Raw genomic sequence first — 22711 nt, forward strand, 5'->3', positions numbered from 1 at the left:
TTGCCAGGTGGTTAGAGTAGCAGAGAATTAAATGTGGAGACAAGTTGGTGTTTTGTGATACAGTTACAAAGAAAGACTAGGTCTTGGTATTATATTGCATAGTGGAATGAGTGTAATTAACAACAGCATGTTTGAAAATACCCACCCATTCCCCAAAGAGGATTTTTGTATGTTTCTTGTTTGTTTATTTGGGTTTTTCTTTTCTTTTCTTTTTTTTCCATTTTAGTTTTGACAGGTTTCTCTGTGTAATTCCTGGCTGTCCTTGAACTCGATTCATAGACCAGGCTAGCTTCAAATTCACTGAGATCCACCTGCCTCTGCCTCCCAAGTGCTGAGATTAAAGGCGTGTGCCACCACTGCTGAGCAAGACAGGTATTTCTTATGTAGCCCAAGTTGGCCTTAAATTAGTAATCTTCCTACATCAGTCTTCCAAATAAGCCAAAATTACAGGTGTATGCCACTGTGCCTGGTCTTAAATGTTCTTACAACTAAGAAATAAGTATTTAAAATGGTGGGTATGTCAGTTAACCTGATTTGATTATAATAAAGGATTATATGTATTGAAAATTATGTCAGATCAGTAGATAATCATTATGTCAATTAAAAATAAATCTACAAATGAAAAGACTGGCTAGTATGTTATTAACTATAAGTTTTATGTATATGGTATTTGATAGGATGAAAAATTTTTTGTAGCTTAATTTGTTCAGTGTTTTAATAATGCATATATGATTCATCTTCTGTTTTGAAATCATGGAGGTTTTTTTTCTTTATTAACATATTTTAATTGTTTTTTATATATTAGACCATATTTGTATTTTGAAAAAATTTTAATGATTATGTTTTAGCATTGGTTTTTATATTCTAGGAGTTTGAGTTTCTTCTATTTTGTTAAGCTATTTTAAATGTACTTTCTTGGGTGTGACCAATTAATTCATTACTGTAATAAAGTATCTGTGATGATAAACTTGCAAAGAAGACAGTTTTATTTTGGCTCATATTTTAGAAGTTTTAGTTTTTATGGCCAACTGGTTTCTTTTCTAATGGGCCATTAATGAAGGAGCATACCATGTTGAAGACCACATGTTGGAACAATGCTGCTCATTTCGTGTGGCTGGGACAAAAGAAAGAAAGGAAGAAATCAGTGTACCAGAGAAAGAGGGAGAAGCAGTGTTCCACAGTCCTCTTCAAGACAAACCCTCAGTCTTTAAACACCTCTGTTTTTGCCATCACTGACTTTCTACCATGTTCAGTAGCTCAAATCAGAGACAGAAGCTTTTAGCACGAAAATTCAAATGGTAGCTAAGAATTATTTGGAATATTAGACTGTGTTCCTTGTAAAGCAAATTGGCTACCATCAAATTTTGTCAGTTTTATTTATCTAGAAAACCAATATTTCAACTTCATCTTTGAATAATGGTTTTGTTTCATACAGAATTCTTAGTTCACATTTTCAAAATTTTCTTTCAATACTTTTAAATGTCAGTACTACCTACTAGAATTGCTTGTTTACGGTTAAAACGTTGTATATTCGTCTTAATCTTCCATTGAATGAGTCATTCTACTTTATAGCACTCAGTTTTTTATTGGATATTTCAGCTATTTATCAATTATGTATGTATATGGGCTTATCTAACTAAGGTTTCTTTTGGATTTTTTTTAATCAAATTTTAGATGTGTAAGGCCTTCATACTTTTTTTAATGTGGATATATAAACACATTGTTTTTCTTTTAAAAATGTTTTATTACGTGTGTGTGTGTGTGTGTGTGTGTGTGTACAGCATAAAAAATGTATGGGAGTTAAGGAGAACTTGCAGAAGTCAGTTCTTTTCTTCTACTATATGGATCCTGGGGATCAAACTCAGGTCATCAGGGTGGAAAGCATTTACCAGTGGTCAATTTAGTGGCCCTAGAGCATTTCTTTTTTTTGTTTGTTTGTTTGTTTGTTTGTTTTTTGTTTTTTAATTTAAGAAATTTTCCTACTCATTCTACATATCAAATACAGATCCTCCTCCCATCCCTCCTCCAGCTCCCCATCCCCCCAGCTTCCTCCCCCAACTCTCCCTCCATCCCTTCCTCCAAAAGGGAAAGTCCTCCCATGGGGGGGACAGCAAAGCCTGGTACATTCAGTTGAGGCAGAACTAAGCCCCTCCCCCCTGAATCAAGGCTGAGCAAGGTGTCCCACCAAAGGTAATGGGCTTCAGAAACACAGCTCGTGCACCAGGAATAGATCCTAATCCCACTGCCAGGGGCCTGGCCCTTCAAACAGACCAAGCTACACAACTGTATCCCCTATGCAGTTTAGTTTAGTCCCGTGTAGGTTCCACAGCTCTTGGTCTACATAAAGTTCGTGAGTTTCTATAAGCTTGGTTTAGTTGTCTTTGTAGATTTCCCCATAATGATCTTGACCCACCTTGCTCATATAATCCCTCTTCCCTCTCTTCGACTGGACTCTCAGAGCTTGGCTTGGTGCTTGGCTGTCGATCTCTGTATCTCTTTCCATCCGTTACTGGGTGAAGGCTCTATGATGATGGAGAGGGTATTCAACCAATCTGATTATCAGGGTAGTCCAGTTCAGGGACTATCTCCACTATTGCTAGTAGTCTAATCTGGGGTCATCCTGCCACACATACTTCTAAGACAGGATCTAGGTATATATCTAAGACAGAATGTGGCCCAGTATGGCCTCAAACTCACTGTTGTTAAGGTTGGCCTCATATCCTGTCTCTACCTCTCAAATGCACCATCTCCAATAGCAGGCTTATGTCACCATGACTAGCTAAAACTGACTTTTTGCTTACTTACTTCTGAGCTATATTGCAAGTCCTGTAAAAAAATATTTCCCCCTATTTCTGCCTCTTTATTTGAATGACCTTTATGCCTGTAGTACTGACTTGATGTTATTCCATTAGGCTTTTTGTAATGACTACTAATTTAATTCCCAATAATCAACAAATGATCCCTTTTCTGCAGTCTTACAACATTTTAATAGCTATTCTTACTTGAGTTAATGAATCTCTAAATGTTTTTATCTGAGTTCCCTAATAACTAGTGATATTAGGCTTTTTGTTTTCATATTTTTGTTAGGTATATGAATGCCTTAAGAAATGTGTATTAAGAGATGTTTCCCATTTTTAACCATTTGTTTATTTTGATGTTAAGATTTTCGGATTTCTAAAATTTTCTGGATCCTAACCCCTTAACAAATTTGTGCTTTACAACTATTGTCTTCCATTTGTAGGCTGTCTCATTACACTGTTGATTGTTTCCTCTGCTATGGAAAAATATTTTAACTTTGGTTAAATAATATTGGGAATATTATATAACTACATCTAGAAAATTGTATGAAAGGGGATTTTTATTTCTCACAGGAAAATCAGTCAACTCTAAATAGATTAAAACCTGAAACAGGGCTGGTGAGATGGCTCTGTAGGTAAAGCACTTGCTGTACAAGCTTGACAACCTTAGTTCAATCCCTGGAACCCACAAAAGAATGACAGGGAAGAATCAATTACACGTTATCATCTAACCTCATGTATACCCTGATACTCACATGCCTACATACACGCAACAAGCTAGGAAAAAATATGGAGTAACGTTGGATACTGGGAAGGGCAAGGATTTCTTTTGGATGTTTTTATCAGTGTTCTTATAGATATTACTGTAGAACACATTTACCCCTTTTGTGAATTTTATCCCTAGGTATGTTATTGGTTTTTATGATATTGTTAGTGAAGTTCCTATCTTGAGCTCAATTTCAGATCATTTGTTGTTACTGTATTGCAATGCCACTTACTTTTATATGTTGCTTTTATATCCTGTAACTTTGCCAAGTTCATTTATTCTCATAGATTTCTGGCAGAATCTTGGAGGTTTTAACTGTGTATACTCTCATGTCATCTGAAAACAATGAGAATTGACAGCTTATTTTCCAGGTTGATGTTTATTTCTTGTTCTATTTGGAAGCTTTGGCTAGAACTTCAGTACCATAATTAATAAAACTGGTGAAACTTGGCATTGTTTTCTTGTTTTGTCATAATTCTTTTTCACTCACTTTGCTCCGATTCACTGTCGGTTAAATACTGTGATCATGTTTTCATTTAATAATTTAACAATAAAATGTCTATATTTAATAAAAAAGTTATTCTCAGTGATAGAGTACCTGGTTTGCGTATATGAGTCTCTGGCTTCAATCCCCAACCCTTCATATGGTAAACAAACAGAAAAAAACCTTTGTGTTTAAATTTAGCATTTGGGCCAATGTACTGATAATTTTAGTTGAGTATTCTGTTTTCTTGCAGGCCAGCCAAACCTATAGTCTTTCTCTGTTTTATGTTTTATTATAGTTTTGTTCTTATTTACATACCTTTTCTGTGCATGTGAACATTTATTTAGTATCCGCATCTTCTACATCACAGCTAATAGTATTCTTGGGCATCTTCATCCCTGGAAGTCACATGACTGCAACTGCTCAATGCTCAGATGTTTGAAGAAATTGTTTTATATCAAAATGACATTAACTTCCACTTTTAAAATCCCAAATTAGTCAAGTTTGTTTTTCATGGCTGAGATGGGAGGCAGAATTTTTTTTTACTTTGGTCTGTCATTACCAACTATGTCTTTTGATGTGGAACTCTAAATGAATGTTTTTTGAATTTTTGAGTCCTATCAAAGAATAGATCCCCTGTCTCTGGTTTGTCTTGTTATCTTAGAAATTTGCTGTCATTATTTTCTTACAGTGTTTGTGTGAATTTACTTTTTATTTTGGCTGCCTTTTAGACTTTTGTATTTTTTTCTTTCTCTTTACCATTAGGTTTGTTTTTCTATTATGATACAACTTAGTACCATTTTGTCTTGCTTTTTGCTCTTCAATGGTCTTTAGGATACTGTACTTGTGTATAACTTCTTGAACATAGGAACTGTGTCATAATAATAGTTTTGATGTGGTTCGTTTTGTATTCTGTAGGATTTCTTTGTATGGATTGAGTTGTGGGGGACTTCCCTCTTTTCAGTAACTTTCTTCATTTCATGCCTCATTTTTACTTTTATTTAATTTTTATCATGCCAGCTATTGTGGGTTTTTTTTTCCTTATTGTATGCCGGATACTTTTATATTGTTCTTATATTATTCACTTTATGGAAACCAGTTATGTTAAATTTTTAAGATCTAAATTTGCCAAGATCAAATTTAGAATTTAGTCTGTGGCTAATTTCCCCCAGTGTTCGAATAATACTGTTTATAATTTGCTGGATCACTAAAACCCGATGTATTCCTAACTCTGGATTTGTTCCAAGAATTGTTCTTTCTGGTCTATCCTTTCTCTATCAGGAGTTGTTTTCACTTGTACAGACCTGTTAGTTCCACTTATAGTGCTTGCTACTACCTAGAAGTATAAATATGGGCTACTATCAAAGATTCTTCACTTTTCTAGAGATTATTGGTTATTTGAATAGAAGCAGTATATTTTTTTTTTAATCTGTGATTTTTATTCCATTTCTTAGGCATCTTGTTAGTCTCTCTCTCCACCACAAGTTAAAAAAAAATAGATATTGTCCCTTTTGACCCTGTCACCTCTGCCTATTTTCTTCTTGTTGTTTGTTTTTTATTTTATTTTTGAGGCAGAACCTTCTTAGAAGCCGCATCTGCCTTGAAACTCAACCCCGAATGACATTGATTTTCCTGACTCATTCTCCTAATTGCTATAATTAAAGGAGTACAGCACCATATCTATGCTTCTTAATGGACTCTTCAGAAAGAATATTAGATTTTCTGAATGTTGTCACTTTTTTAACTAATGCATAATGCAACCAAAACAAGATGTAACATAATTTCACTTTTATGAACCCATTGCTTTTTTTTCTGGAAATTTATTTATCCCAGTGATAGGAAAACATTCTGCTACATAGATATGTCCATAGTCCTTGATAGGACATTTCCATACATTTAAAATAATTGTTTTGCTGGAATAATAGGAGTTCAACTTGGTTATCGAACAGGTTTTCAGTTCTTCAGGTGTATGCAGTGCTTTCTCTCAGAAGCCTCCGTTAACCCCTCTCAGCATTTTGCACTGTGATGTCCTTTAACAGCATTAAGCCGTCTTTCTACTTAAAATTTTTATTTCAAAAGTCTTACTGTTAGTCACCTTCTGTAGTCTAAAATTCTTATTCATGATGTAATAAAAGACAATAAGGCGATAGTTTTTCAGCAACCTGGTTAGATGTTTATTTCACCTAATTCCATTTTATCACCCATCCCCACCTATCCACATACACACAACTTCTATAGTTGCTCTATTTTAGAAAAAAATATGTTAGAGCAAAATTTCACAAAGAATTGTTTGAGATAGGAATTAATTTTATACTGCAATTCGTGCACTGTAGACCTTTTGACATACAGAATTATTCATTTTAGACCTCTTGAGATTTCTTCTATGTGAGCAGTATTTCTATTGATACCTCCACTTTAGTTAAGAGTTTTCCCCCAACTTTGTTTTGCAATCATTTAAATTTCATCTAATTACGGGAAAAACTGTGACTAGAATACTGCAAGAAACATTCTATTAAAATCAACTAGACTTCATTTTCATTTTATTGTAAGTAGAAAATAAATAAATTCCCATTTGTCAAGAAAGCAATCCAAAGTGCAGGTATTAAAAAAGCTTTTTGTTAATGAGTGTTAAACACTTAAATTGTTAATACAGTTAGTTAATTAGGTGAGTTTTTTTCCATAGAAACTAACATGGTCATTTTACACTGTAAAATAGGGGTAAAAGCAAAAGAGTAATATAATTATACTAGAATTATCCTTTTATAGGAGTTTTCCTTTGTTTAATTTTTTTAAGTAAGAGTTTATTCTAAATTCATTTTTAGCTCATTTCAAGGTTCCAGTGCCAAAATGCTATAAAAATTAGTATTGTCTTACAATTTTTATTGATATTTTTCTTCTTGTCTTAACTTTTCTGCTCTGGCACTGTCAGATCCCTTAGCTGTACTTTACCTGTCTGAATGGGATGGGGCTATTGGAGTGAGAGATTGTGCATACAAAATAATTTTAGTAAGAAAACTAAGGACTCTGAAAAATATCTTTATATCAAGAGTTGTAATCAACTGAAGATTTAGAAACAACTGTTACACCTTTTTATACCCTACCTACTAAAGTATAGTATTAGTTCCTAGAGGGCAGAAAAGTGATGTCTACTAATAGGCTCCTTTCTGTGCTAGCTAGTTTAATGTCAACTTAACACAAATTTAGTGTCATTTAGGAAGAGAAATCTTAGTTGAGAAATGCCCCTGTAGGATTGGCCTGTACACAAGTCTGGAGCATTTTCTTGTTTGATAATTGATGTGGGCAGGCCCCATCCCCAAAGGGGCTCTGCCACCCCTTGGCAGGTGGTCCTGAGTTATATAAGAAAACAGCCATGCAGGCCAGTAAGCAACATTTTTTTCATGACCTCTGCATCAGTTCCTGCCCTGACTTCCTTGGACTACTACGAACTATAAGATGAAATAAGCCCTTTCTTCCCCAAGTTGCTTTTGGTCAGTGTCTTATCATATCAGTAGAAAACTCTAAGACGCTTCTTAGTAATCTTAGAAGAAATGATATTTCACTTGAATGTGAAAGAATAATTGATATATATAATCAGAGTAACACTGATGATATTATAGGCATGGAGGTCACTACAAAAATGTAGGTACTGATGCATTTGAACTCTGTCAACTAAAATAAACTGATATTTGGACCCAAACACAAGACAGGTGGGTATTATTTGATGACTAAAATCCTTAATATTAATTTAAAAAATCAAATCATCCCTATACTCAGCCATTGTAAAGCAGCTATTATGTCATAGATTTTATAGATTAGGAATTAGCTAGATGGTTCTGGTTACTAGATTAGCTATACATAACAATACTATAACTATACATTTCACAAAGCTAGAAGGCATTATTTTGAGTCAGTTGTGGTGCTGTTTGCCTCTAATCCCAACATTCTTGGGGATGAAGCAACAGTATTGTGAGATTGAACTATTCTGGGGTACCTAGTAAGAATCTTTCTTGAACATCTAAAGAAGCCCTCTACCTCTAAAAAACAAAAGAGAAACAGGAGCAGGGAAGAGGAGAAGAATACAGCCGGCAGAAGAAGAGGGAAAGATGAGGAAGGATTTTGAAATGTTTTGCCATAAAGACATGGTAAATATTTGAGATCTATGTATGGTCTGATTTAAATGTTATCCAATACGTATACCTACTGAAGCAGCACATTACCTCATTAATAATTACAATTTAACTTTTCAATTTATCTGTCAAAATTTAACTTAAAAATTACAAGACGTTTTTCAAACACATTCCTCTGGCTGAAGTTGAAAGATCTTTTTCTAAAATAGCTTAAGGGGTGGCGAAGGCCTCAATTGCTCATTCCATGGATCTCCTTATAGGGTACCTTGAATGCTATCAATATGACAAGTGGTTTCCCCACTTAACCACATATATCTTTTTTGACTTGTTTTCTGGAATCAAAACTTCATTTTAACCATTTTCATCACTGGTGTGTTACTTAGGGTACCCATACTCAAGAAAAGATAAATATCCATCAAAGAGACCATTAAAAAATTTGTGGACATACTTTGAAAACATCACAAAAGCGTTGAAGGGTGACTCAGTATATATAAGAGTTTGGCACACAAGCCTGAGGATCCCAGCACTCACTGAAAAGAAACCTGCTTGGGGGCTGGAGAGTTGGCTCAGTGGTTAAGAGTACTGACTGTTCTTCCAGAGGTCCTGAGTTCAATTCCCAGCAACCACATGGTGATTCACAACCATCTATAATGGGATCTGGTGCCCTCTTCTGGCCTGCAGGCATATATGCAGGCAGAACGCTGTATACATAATAAATAAATAAAGTCTTAAAAAAAAAAAAAAGAAAGAAAAGAAAAGAAAAGAAAAGAAACCTGCTTGGCTACACTTGAGAGACTGAGGCAGAAAGATTGTCATGAGTTTGTGAACCATAGAATAAGAATACTATGAGATTTTGCCTAAAAAGAGACAAATAATTTATCTGAGTGTGGTGACACACACCTAGAACTCAGTGGTTGCAGGAATATTGGAAAAAATAAACAAGGAAAAGTGCCTTAATACTAAGTTATAGCTGAGTTTTACTGCTGATTTTAATGAGAAGTGTGTCTTGTTTTTGTTTTGTTTGTTTAGTTTTGTTTTTGAGACAGGGTTTCTCTGTGTAACAGTTCTGGTGTCTGGGAACTTACTCTGTAGACCAGGCTGGCCTCAAACTCACAGAGATATAGCTGTCTCTGCCTCCCAAGTACTGGAATTAAAGTTGTACATTTCAGCCACCAGGCTTGAGAAGTGTGTCTTGTTAAAGAATTAAAATTACTTAAACATATAGTGAGAAAAACTAAAATTTGATTGAACTCCAAAAGATTTAGTATTCACATTATTTTCTCATATATGTGTGTGTATAATATATATATATATTACTTTTTTTTATTTCAGACAGTGTCTCTATGTAGACCTGGTTGCCCTAGCATTCACTTTGTTGACCAGGTTAGCTTCAAACTTAGAGATCCACCTACCTCTGCCTGTTGAGTACTAAGATTAAATGTGTGCACCACCTCACCCCACTCATATATTTTTTAAAGTTAGGGCTAATAACCTGGTGAGAAAAAAGGAAATTAATACCTTTTTTTGAGAAATTCCCTTGGAGTAGGAAAATCATCCCAGAACAAACACACTGAATGCATGTTTGTAGAATTATGAAATTTATGGGTTTTCTGCTACTATTTCATATTGTAACTAAAGTTGATGATTCTCCATTGTTCAGCCTAAAACATAATTAACTAATGATGAAAGACCTGTGATTTGAATGAAATGGTAAAATTAGTTTTATAGAAGTACAAGCTAAACTACACATTTCCTTAATTCTCAATAAATGTCTCAAAGGCTTTTGGTTTTGTAAATTATTTTACATTTTCACTTTTTGTCCTGTGTCGGGGTGGGTGCAGTGCCCACAAAGGCCAGAAGGAGGCATCCCAATCTCCTGGAATTTGTACAGTTTCAGATAGTTGTGAAACTCCCTGTAAATGTTAGAAGTCAAACCAGGATGTTCTCTGGAAAAGCAGATGATGCCATCTCTCCAGCCCTTATTATGCAGTTCCAAATAATTGGCTTCAACATGATTTTAACTTGTTAAATATGTAAACTAGGTTTTGGCTGTCATAAAAATTAATTTTTTTCAATTCTTTAAAGATCATGCAAGCTGGTGGTGGTGCACACCTTTAGTCTCAGAACTAGAGAGGCAGAGACAGGTGGATCTCTTAGAGTTCAAGGACAAACAAGGCTACACAAAGAAACCCTGTCTCAACCCCCCCCCCCAAAAAAAAGATTGTGCAAGCTTATAATAGTTCATCATTGTTTAGAGAAATAATTTTTGAACTCTATATTGACACATTGTCTTTTTTCTCACAATTTGACAGTAGTTGTGATAGTGTCAGAAATATCTAACTGCCATTGCTTGCATTAGTGCTGAATATGGTGGGTTTTTATGATACTTGTGGTTAATAATTTCTATTTTTATAAAAATAATTGAACAAGATATTTATGTTGGAGACCTTTTGCAATGCGGGTATAAAATAGTATTCATAATATTTTTATTGGGCTGGTGAGGTGCCTTGCTGGATAAAGGTGCTTGAGGCCAAACCTACCAACCTGAGTTCAGGCCCTAGGCCCTATGTCAGAGTGAGAAAACTGACACTTTTAAGTTGACCTCTTGCCTCCACACTCATGCTATAGCATATGTGCGGCCCCTATAAAAGTAAATTAAGTAAAGGCAATTTTTAAAATTCTAAGGAAATATTTATATTGGATTTTAAAGGTAACCCAGTTAATACACAGCTTTCCTGGCATTCACAAAGCCCTAGGTTCACTCTTAAGCACTGAGTAAAACCACAGGTGATCATAAAACTTGTTTGTAATCCCTGCACTTGGGAGGTGAAGGCGTGAAAATCAGAGGTTCAAGGCCATCCTCGGCTACATAGCAATTTTAAGTCCAGTCTTCTTAACATGAGACCCTATCTTAACAAAGGAAAGAATATAATTTATGTTTGTTGAAAATTAGTTGGGATACATTCCAGCTCTCGGTATAATTCAGAGGTTTCTCTTCCCCTGCCCCCATCCAGTGACGCAATTGCCGAGATTCGAGCCATCTGTATTGAAGAAATTGGAGTATGGATGAAAATGTATAGTGATGCCTTCCTAAATGACAGTTACCTGAAATATGTAGGATGGACTCTTCATGATAGGGTAAGTTGATATCTTTTATCTTTGATGGAAGAAGTATTTGTCTCCATACTGGTATGACAGCAATCAAAATTGCAGTGGCTTATTTTTTTAAGAGACATAATAATATGAAATTTAAGATAATACAAATAATTATCAATCACCATTCTAAAATTGAAGACAGCACTTTATGTGTCTTCCTTGGATGCAGTGCTATTCTTGAATTCATATTGAGAACCTGGTGTGTCTGTAATTACAAGAGAATATATGCAGTACTACCAAGAAGGCAATAGTCTCCTAATCAAGGATCAAAGGTGAATAGTTGTAATAAAAATTAAGTAAGCTTTCTTGGTTGTAATTCTGTTGGGTTATATTCCAGTATGACTTTTTAAGTCAGAGTTAAAGCGAATATGTTAGATCCCTTGAGTTAAGCCCATTTTAGATTGATCGATCTCTACCTTTTTAGAAAAAGATTGCGCTTTAAAAGAAATCCTATGTCATTGATTCCTACATGAGAAATCCTCAAAATAAGTTTGTTTTAAATTGCTGTATTTTCTTTGAATTGTTTAAGATACAACTATTGAGGGCTGGAGAGGTGGCTCAATGGTTAAGAGCACCAACTGCTCTTCCAGAGGACTCGGGTTCAAGTCCCAGCACCCACATGGCAGCTAACAACTGTCTATAACTCCAATATCTGACATCCTCACATAGACGTACATGCAGGCCAATGCACATAAAATAAAAATAAATTATTAAAAAAAGATAAAACTATTGGAATATTTTAAAAATATTATTACATTTGTAGGTCTAAAGAGGAATTTGGTAATAATAGGTAAAAGCTTCTTTTCTGTGTCTTATGCCTGTCAGTGTTTACTATAAAAATACAGAGTAAGTAAGGAATACTGGTGATATGGCTCAGCAAGTAAAGGTGCTTGCTGCACCATCCTGGCAACCTGAGTTCCATAAAGTCGTACTGTGGCTCACACACAGACATTACACATGTGCATGTATAAACACAAATTAATAATAAACATTAAAAAATTTAGTATTATAGATGTTGAAAATTCCCAACATCATTACAATTATCATTAAGAGTTTTGTGGTCTGCCGGACGGTGGTGGCACACGCCTTTAATCCCAGCACTCGGGAGGCAGAGGCAGGCGGATCTCTGTGAGTTCAAGGCCAGCCTGGGCTACCAAGTGAGTCCCAGGAAAGGCGCAAAACTACACAGAGAAACCCTGTCTCGAAAAATCAAAAAAAAAAAAAAAAAGAGTTTTGTGGTCCATTTTTGCTCTTAGAAGTCTTGAATGTGTATAGACATTATCACAGCTTGGTTGCTTAACATACAGATTTTTAGTTACTAAAACATGTTTTCCCCCTCACTCCCATCTCAATACCACATTCAAAGGATGTTATGGGTTTTTTTCCCCCTGAATCCAGATCTTCTCTCAAAAATGTAATCTCAAACTGGATTACCTGTTTGTTTGTTTATTTGTTTGTTTTTCATGTGTAATCTTCATATGAATTTAGACCTTTCTATTTAAGCCCACTTTAGATTGATTTATGAAAATTTTGTTAGTTTGAGATAATGTAGAATTGCACAGTACCCTCACATGAATGTATTAATATACTCTCAAAGTAAACAAGTCAGTCATCAGTCTTTATAGAAATTTTTAAGAATGAATTTAAATCTCAGTGCTTGTATTCTCTCTCACTTTCATCTCAGTTCTTCCTCTGATCCCCCAAGGGAGTATTTTTTCTACATTTACATAACACTTAACAGTTTTATCTCATCTTTATAAATGACAACCAATTCTGGGAAGATATTAATTTGATGTTGCTTACTGTAAAACAGTCATCAGTTTTTCAGTTAAATATTTTTATTTTCTTTTATGTATATGGGAACTTTGCCTGCATGTATCTGTTGGCGTCTTGTGCATACCTGGTGCCTTAGGAGGTCATAATAGTGTCAGTTCCCCTAGGACTGGAGTTATTGATGTTTGTAAGCTGCCATGTGGGTGCTAGGACTCCAACGAAGGTCACTTTAAGAGCATTATGCACTCTAAGAAGCAAGACAAACCCATGGAGCCCTGCCCTTTTCTAAATGGAGACTAGGAGAAATGGAAGGAGAGTGGGGTGGATGGGAAGGCGGGGTCTGGAAGGAGAGGAGGGAGAAGAAACTGCAGTCCGTATGTAAAATAAATGAAAAAACAATGTTATTTAAATAAAATTTAAAAAAGAAAAAGAAACAGTACATGTGAAAGTCAACAAAAGTATTATGCACGTCAGAAGAACTTTCAAGAATTGATGCTCTCCTTTCACTGTGGGATCTGGGGATTGAACTCAGATCACCAGGCTTGTACAGGAAATGTTTTTACTGCTGAGCCATCTTGCTGCATTCTGAAAAACTTTCATTTCCAAAGAGAATTTTTCAGAAGTGTTAATAAAGAATCTATAACAAATATACACAATACTGTAGCTGTATTTACCATATTATCTTTCTGAGTTTCTTATTTCCATAATCATTAAAAATATTTATGGATCAACTAATATAAATTAGATACTGTATTGAATATAACTCAGATTTAAGTGAGGACTTGTTTGTAGTGGTCTATTCAAGTGCTTATGGTACCATAATAAAATTTGCTTTAGAGAATAGTGGTGCCTAAAATATTAAGTGCCAATGTAGCTTGAATTTTAATTGGTCTTATTAAAATCCCAGAGTCAGATATCAGGGTAAATGCTGAAAGATCAGTGAAGTAAAGTAGCCAGCCACTAGAAAGACTATGGAATCCTCAGACCAAAAAGGGTTTTGAGCTCCTATCTCCTCCTGCCTTATATTACTATCTCTACCTCCCTAGTGCTGGGATTAAAGGTGTTAGCCTCCACCACCTGGCTCTGTTTCTATTTTTGACTGGATCAATCTTGTGTAACCCAGGATGGCTCTGAACTCCAGATCTTCCTGCTTCCTCCTCCCAAGTGCTGGGATTAAAGGTGTATGCCACCACTGCCTGGCCTCTATGGTTAACTAGTGACTAGCTCCACAGTCTGATCTCCAGGCAAGCTTTATTTGTTAGAGCACAAACAAAATCTCACCACATACCAAAATTGGAATTTTCATCCTAACTAGTTATTTTACAGTTTTCTAAGTTATTAGTGGATATTTCCTAATTTAATCGGTAGTAAGTTCCTGTGGCATCCGCTAAACACTTAATAGGTGGAGTACCAAGATTTGGGAGGGGAGTTAGATAATTAAGAAATGTCACTGAGAGATATCAGTTCACAAGGTGAAAATAAACTCTATTCCTATCCTTGTTGTACTTAACTTTTTAAGTCTATGATAGGAATTTATTGTTTTTGGTTGGTTGGTTGGTTCGTTGGTTCATTGGTTCGTTGGTTTAGTTTGGGTCTTTGTTTTAAGGCTACATTTGGAAAGAAATTGGTCGTGTTACCTTAAGTTATGACTTTACATGTGGAGAACTGTGCTTGCTTCTTTGCTCATCCATTGTTGGTCTCTTTTTATTGTGTATGCACAGTACTTTTTCAGCTCTCCACCTCTCTTGCTGCTTAGAGTACTGTGTCCTATGAGCAAGTTTCATAGTTTCTCCACTGCCTTCCCTTTTAACATTGCCACCCTTTACAGTTATCGTATACTGTCTATGTCCATTTTGTGTTGTTGTGACAGAAGACCTAAAATCTGAACATCCAAGATCAAGGAACTTCCTCTGGTCAGTTCCTAATGAAGGCATTTGGACTACACCCAACATAACAAATGGTAACACTTGTAGAAGTAGATAAACAAGAGCTAGCATATTGAGGAGAAAAAAAAGAGAGAGACTCAGGAGGGTTTAGGCTTTCTTACATAGCCATCTATTCTCTCAGGTGATAATCTACTAGCTAGTAGTGGTGGCCTAGCTCCTTCAGTACCTTCAGTAGTACTACACTGGGGAGCAGGTTTCCCATAAAACTCTGGAGTTACAGCATTATTATCCAATAGTATTTCCTGACTGCCTCTAATGGTTAGATGATACCGCCTTATCTATACTGCTCTAGTCTTCATTGCTATCTCTAGAAACTGAAGTTCCCATTTTGTCCATGCTGATATTTTACCTTAGCCTGTTGAAAAAAAGAGATTTGTGCAGATCATGAAAAGGCCTTCTAACATTATATGCCTTGATTGAGGATAGCTAAAGGCAAGGTGGGAGGCGTCCTGCTTCTCCTACTAAGGGAATATGAGCCACATTTTCAGGCCCACAAATTCTAGAGAATGTTAGGAATTCAAAGTTTTCAGCTAAGTCAACTCAGCTATCCTTTAGATCTGTTTACTTTCATAACTCATTTTTCAGCATAAGAGATTTGCTCTGTGTGTAGTCTGGCATTCTTTCATTCTGCAGTTGGGTTTGGCCTTTATTATAATCAGTTCTTTATCTACAAGAAATAAGCATCTCTTTAAATTTTGTCAAAAAAGCAACTTTTGGCCTCAGCCTGTCATTTTCTTTTTCGTATTTCAGTGTCACTTAGTATCTTAGTTAGGGTTACTATTGCTGTGATAAAACACCATGACCAAATCAAGGTGGGGAGAAAATGGTTTATTTTGTGCATTCTTACTTATTACCATTCATCAAAGATGGTCAGGGCAGGAACCTAGAGGCAGGAGCTGATGAGAGGCTATGGAGGAGTGCTGTTTAATGCTTGCTCCTTACAGCTTGATCACCCTGCTTTCTTATAGAACCCAACCACAAAGTCTTTCTTTGGACTGCCAGCTCCCAAATAATGGTACACAGAGGCTTTTTATTATTTATGAAAGCTTGGCCTTAGTTTAAGCTTGTTCCCAACTAGTTCTTAAATTAACCTGTTTATATTAATCTACATTTTACCTCTCCTCAGTACCTTACATCTATATGACTTCCTCTGCATCTAACTGGTGAATCCCCTACCTCCCAGAGTCCCTATCTCTACATAGAAGTCCTGCCTGTCCTCTCCTGCTAGCTATTGGCCATCCAGTTCTTTATTAAGCCAATCAGAAGGTGTCTTAGGCAGGCAAGGAAGAACAGAGACAAATCTTCGCACAGTGTGATCAAATACCCCACAACACACCAGCCCAGGGATGGCACCCCTATAATGTGCATGGCCCTTCCATGTCAATCACTTATTAAGAAAATGCCCTACAGGCTTGCCTATAGCTCGATCTTATGGAGGCATTTTCTCAATTGATGTTTCCTCCTCTCAGATGACTTCAGCCTCTGTCAAATTGACATAAAAATTAGTCAAGTACACTTAGCATCCACCATTCAATCCTATAGTTCTTACAGTTATTGACCCTATTTTGTGAAATATTTGGATGTTGTACAGCTAGTGTGTATTGCTTTTCACCCACAGGTAAGAATATTAGCAAATACATGGCTATTCTGTATTGGTAACTGTCAACTATCACCATCTTCAAGTAATCTAGTCCAAAGTGTGATCTTAAAAGACTTATTTGGTATCTTCTCTGTTAGGCCATGTTGCCCACAAGCCAATCCTGATTTTGAGTTAGGGGTCACTTAATGAAGTTGTATTGAGACATGCATCATTTGACCATTTCATCAGTGTATGAATATATATAGTATATTTATACACAACCCAGATAATATAGATCAATTACTTTACGGGGCCTCTTGAAGTAGACTCGAACCTCAGTAAACATGAAATGTTTGAGGCTGCTGTTAGCTTACCACAGCATAGTGTGTTTTACTATAAATTTCTTAGGTATATATTCTAAAATAGTAATAAATATAGTAGATACATAAGGAAGTAATATAGTTATTTTCATTGAATATTTTATATTTTACTGAATTCTATGTGCAAAGCAGTTTGTTAACACCTTCATGACCACAAACACGTAAATAACACATTGTACTTATGTTTTGCCCCGCCTGTAGGGCTATAACGGGTTCTCGACCACCCTAAGGAGGGAATGTAGGGACAGGAGATACAAAGGAAAATACACCAAGTCTAGATTCTGATCAAGGTGTAACTTTATCTTCTCCAGAAGGGTTTATATAGTTCCTGCAGGGTGCGGGGGAGCAAGAAGCTGTCATCTACATAATGTGGGGCAAGCTAACAGGATGTTTGTATAAGATGTTTACAGGGTGAAAGGGTCAAGGGCTCTGACTCAAAGTCCTGTTGCTAGGCAACCTGACTGTAAGATGATCTAGTTCCCTGTCTTATCGGGGGTCTGTATTTTTCCACTAACTAGAGATTCTGTCCTTGTCTCTGACAATGTTTTAATGGTTTAAAATGCCCCTAGTCATTAAGACCTTTTTGGATCCATAATCATCTTATACATATTGCTGTAGATGTAACCAACCGTCTTATTAAATAAGAAACACAGAACCGGGGATTTAGCTCAGTGGTAGAGTGCTTGCCTAGCAAGCCCAAGGCTCTGGGTTCGGTCCTCAGCTTCAGAAAAAAGAAAAAAGAAAAAGAAAAGAAAGAAAGAAACACAGAACCAATGCAAAGAAGAAAGCCAAGAGATCAGAGCTAAGAGCCTTACCGCCTGCTGCAGCTAGCCTCTTAAGCCAAGAGACCTCCCCGAAAAAGACCTACTTCCTGTGTGTTTGTCTTTATAGTCTTTCTGTTCTACCTTCTCATTGGTTGTAAACCCAAACACATGACTGCCTCGTCACTGCCTGTCTGTAGAGACTTTCAGGTCTTCTGTGGTTGGTATTGAGATTAAAGGCATGTGTCTCCAATGCTGGCTGTATCCTTGAACACACAGAGATCTACCTAGCTCTGTCTACCAAGTGCTGGGATTAAAGTCGTGAGCCACCACCGCCACACTCTTGCTATGGCTCTAATAGCTCTGACCCCCAGGCAACTTTATTTATTAACATACAATTAAAATCACATTTCAGTACAAATAAAATACCACCTTGACCAAAACATCATTTTGCAGTGTGTGATTTTACTGAAGTTTGTATTCAGCTATGCCCAGTAGGAAAGTATAATAAATAAAGGAAATAAATAAAAATGTGATTTCAGAGTTGTTCTATTCTGTTTTTGTTGTTGTTTATTCCCTCCTATTCAAGGACATTCTTTTAGCATATGATTTCAAAAGGAAGATTAGGAAATAGATTGCACCTTAGACATATGGCTTAAAGGAAATAAGATTTATTTTATTCATGTGCATGTCTGTGTTTGTATGAATATTTGCCATGTATGTACATGCCTGCAGAGGCCAGAGGAGGGGGTTGGACCCCCCATAGCTAAAGTTACAGGCAATTGAGAGCTGCCTGACATGAATGTTGGGAACTGAACTCAGGTCTTCTAGAAGATCAGCAGGTGCTCTTTACCTCTGAGCCATCTCTTCAGCCCTGAGCTACACTGTTTTATCTTCAAGTCTTTGGAAACTCTTGTTACTGGTTCTTGTCTATGGTTAGTTCCCCAGAAAAGGGTACAAATGAGACCAAATATCAGCCAACAAAGACAGAGGCTAAAGACCTAGCCAGGTAAAAGAGACTGGGTGGTGCATCAGTAACATGCTGTGGATGCTTTAGGTTCCTCCTGAGCCCTTAGAGAAGAAACATCACTTTATTCAGTGATATCTAGAAATTACTTGAAAAAGCACTTGCAGTAAAGTGATATATAATCTTTGCAGATTAATTCAGTGACATTTCATTCATTTGTCCCATTAATGGCTCTGGAAGATAGTGACATTGCAAAAATCTATAAATGTAACAAATCATACCACATTCCACATAATATTTTGTTCTGACTTTCATCAGTATACTCATATATTTCATCCTTAAGAACAATTTTATAAATGCCAGAATAGTGGATGTGTGTGCCATTTCATGTGCAGCTAATAAGCTGTTGAGTTGAAAAATAAAATCTAGTTTTGTTTCATTCCAGAATGGATTGATATTGTCAAAACACATTTCTTCTTTTAGAGCATGGAAACCTCTATCTTATTTGAATTCTTTAATAGTGTTACATAGATTTCTAAATGATATTGAATGTACTCTGATCTACAACATCCTCTGCTCAAATTTAATGACTTTGTTAAGGATACTCTGCTAGGATAGAGATTTAGCTCAGTAGTAGAGTGCAATATTCTGCTAATGAATAGAGAGCATTTCTAAGACTCTTCTTTCTATAGAGTTTCTGTTTTAAGTAGGCTACTTACCTGTTTTCCTAACTACTCTCTTTTCCTGTCTGTGATGTTGAAAAGCATCCAGTAAATTTTGGTTGGATGAAGAAATCATGATCCTTTAATAGAAATTTTGTATGGATTCATTGTATAATTACAAGCAGAACAAATGAGTATGCCATTTTCTACCTATAACCATAGATTATAAATACAATGTGCCACTAAGGCAGATGGACAGAATTTCATCATCAGACATAGTTTTCAATTATTTGAAAAAGGCTTAACTCATTTGTAAGTAACCAAAAATTTTTATTGCATTTTTAATTAAATCTTGTGTTGAGCCATACTAAGGAATTGTTCATTCTCTTCCTATATTAAAGTAGGAAATAAGTTGAATAGTTAGCCTGCGATTTATTTTGTTCTTCATAGAGACTTCATTTTTTTTTTTTTACTTTTGTGGACTGGAAATGACTGTCTCATCTGTTTTTCTTTGTATTCCTGAAGCAAGGGGAAGTCAGACTGAAGTGTTTGAAAGCTCTACAAAGCTTGTATACCAATAGAGAATTATTCCCCAAATTGGAGCTATTTACAAATCGATTCAAGGTAAGTGTCAGATGATGAACTTACATTGTTTTTCTCTTTGCAAATGCTAGTTATACCTACATTAGCATATGGCATTACCATGATGTGTTTGGTTTCTATTTTTTATTATTGTTTTCTTAACATGCCAAGTATTGAGTTTCATTGTGACTTCTTTATAGATCCTTCTCCCCCAACCTTCTCTCCCATTCTTCTGCCTGCCCCCGACCCCCGACCCTCCTACTCAGTGAACTTCTTTTAGCTTTAATATCATGCATGTTCTATGCCTAACCACCTCTTCCTCAAAAGCTCTATTTCCACTCTCATGGTTCTTTTTCTAGTGCCATGACTTATGCCACATTAACCCTTTGATATACATATATAAATATTAAAATATATAGTCTACATATCAGCAAGAATATGTGTTATTTCTCTTTCTGAATCTGTTATCTTCCTTAATAATTTCAGGTCTATCCATTTTCTTGCAGATTTTCTGATTTCTCTTTCCTTTATAACTGATTAAAATTTTATTGTGTATATGTACTAAACTTTCATAACCTATCAGTTAATAGACATCTAGATTGATTCTATTTCCTTGTAGTTTTGAATAGAGTAGCAAGAAACATGGATGTATAAGTATCTTAGTAATAAGATAGTCTTTCTGATAAGTATCTGAGAAAGGACTAGCAGATTCATAATGTTCTTTTTTTCAGTTTTTGAGACCTCCATACTGATTTCCATAATGTGTGTAACAGTACATTTCTATGAACTGTGGATAAGGTCCCATATCCCCACATTCTTAACATTTATCATTTCCTTTCTTGGTGATAGCCATTTTGATTGTGATGAGGCTAAACTGTTTCCCTGATTGCTAATAGTGAATACTTTAAAAAATATATTTATTTGTTATTGTATTTCTTCTTTTAAGAGCAGTCTGTTTAGTTCATTGGCTTATTTGTTGATGGGTAATGGTGAAGTTTCAGTTTCAATTTTTATACTTCTTTTTTGGGGGTGGAGGCGTGTTGAGACAAGGTTTTTCTGTGTTAACAGTCCTCGATGTCCTGGATCTCACTTTGTACACCAGGCTGGCCTCAAACTCACTGAGATCCGTCTGCATCTGCCTCCCAAGTGCTGGGATTAAAGGTGTGCCCCACCACCGCCCGGCTTATTCTAGTTACTTACCCCTATCTAAAGTACAGCTGCCAAAGATTTTCTTCCATTCTGGAAGCTGTTTTCCTTTACTGTGAGGGAGCTTTTTAATTTCAGGTAATCATATTTGTCAATTCTTTAGACTGTTTGCTTTGCTACTCAGAAAATTCTTGCATAAGTCTATATCTTGAAGTGTTCTCCCCTCAGTAATTTCAGTGTTTCAGATTTTAAAATCTCTAATCCATTTTAATTAAAGAGATGAAGATCTAATTTCATACTTATGCAAGTGGATATTCTCTTTTGCCAACACCATTTGTTGAATACACTGTGTGGTTTTGTTTTGTTTTATTTGACAACTTTGTAAAATACACCTGTGTGTTGTTTCTGAGGCCTTTGGTCTGCACAGCTGTTTTTTGCCCCAATACCTTGCTGTTTTTTCACTGTCACTATGTAGTATAATTTAAAGTCAGGTATTGTGATGTCTCCAATATGGTCCTTCCTGCTTAGGATTGCATTTTATATAACATTAATTCTACCAACAAGAGGCATCTAAGGCAGTGGTTCTTAGCCTGTGGGTTGCAACCCTTTAGGGGTCAAATGACCCTTTCACAGGGATCACATAAGACCATCAGAAAACAACAGATATTTATTACTATCCATAATGATGACAAAAATCACAGTTATGAAGTAGCAACGAAAAATAGTTTTATAGTTGGGTTGTCACCACAACACGAGGAACTGTATAAAAGGGTTGCAGCGTTAGGAAGGTTGAGAACCACTGATGTTAGGTCTTTTTATCATCTAGTATCTTCAGTTTATTTCTTCAGTGTCTTAAATTTTTCTTTGTTGAGCTCTTTGACTTCATTGTTTTGGTTTGATTCCTAAGTGCTTTGGTTTGCTTTTTTTCCGTGGTGGAGTGGGCTTATATGCCATGACACAGTATGGAACTATAAAGACAACTCTTTTGACTTGGTTTTCTTCCCTTCACCTTTACATGGGTCCCAAGGATTAAACTCAGGTTGCTAAGCTTATTAAACAATGCTTTTATTGACAGAACCTTCTCATCCTCTGATCCCTTTTGAGTTTATTGTGAATGAGATCCACCCCCCACTTCTTTTCAGGAAATTACTTATTGGTATATCAATAAGTATTGGATTTTATGTTGATTTTTGTATCCTTAAATTTCACTGAATTTATCAACAATCTTTTCTGGTGACATCTATAGTGTGTTAAGCATAATATATTATCAGCAAATAGGCATATTTGACTTTTTTCCTTACAGCATTTTTTTCTTTTATATCTTGTCTTATCTTGCTTTTCCAACTAAGCCTTAAGCTCAGACTGAGTAAGAGTGAAGAAAGGAAGCGCCCTTTCTTTTCAGTGATTTTGGGAAAATGCTCTTTCCCCATCTAATATATTATTGACTGTAGCTTTGTGGTATATAGCTTTTCTTATTTTGAGGTATGCTCTTTCTAATTTCTTCGGGACTTTTGTCATGAAAAAAAATATTCAACTTTGGCAGATGCTTTTTCTACTTCTATTGAGATGATCTTGTGATTTTTT

At 35.7% G+C, this 22711-nt stretch overlaps 1 protein-coding gene across 3 annotated transcripts in view; it reads left to right on the plus strand.

Moving 5' to 3' along the window:
• Stag1 (STAG1 cohesin complex component) overlaps positions 1-22711 on the plus strand; it is a 322127-nt gene that overhangs the window by 184565 nt on the left and 114851 nt on the right. For all 3 annotated transcript variants that reach the window (XM_076576916.1, XM_076576918.1, XM_076576917.1), the window contains 2 exons: positions 11190-11313; positions 19925-20023. In XM_076576916.1, the coding sequence (XP_076433031.1) occupies positions 11190-11313; positions 19925-20023 (223 nt within the window). The remainder of the gene's footprint in view (positions 1-11189; positions 11314-19924; positions 20024-22711) is intronic.

The sequence above is a fragment of the Peromyscus maniculatus genome, chromosome 7 (assembly GCF_049852395.1).
Source record: "Peromyscus maniculatus bairdii isolate BWxNUB_F1_BW_parent chromosome 7, HU_Pman_BW_mat_3.1, whole genome shotgun sequence".
In the NCBI taxonomy this organism is placed as follows: domain Eukaryota; kingdom Metazoa; phylum Chordata; class Mammalia; order Rodentia; family Cricetidae; genus Peromyscus; species Peromyscus maniculatus.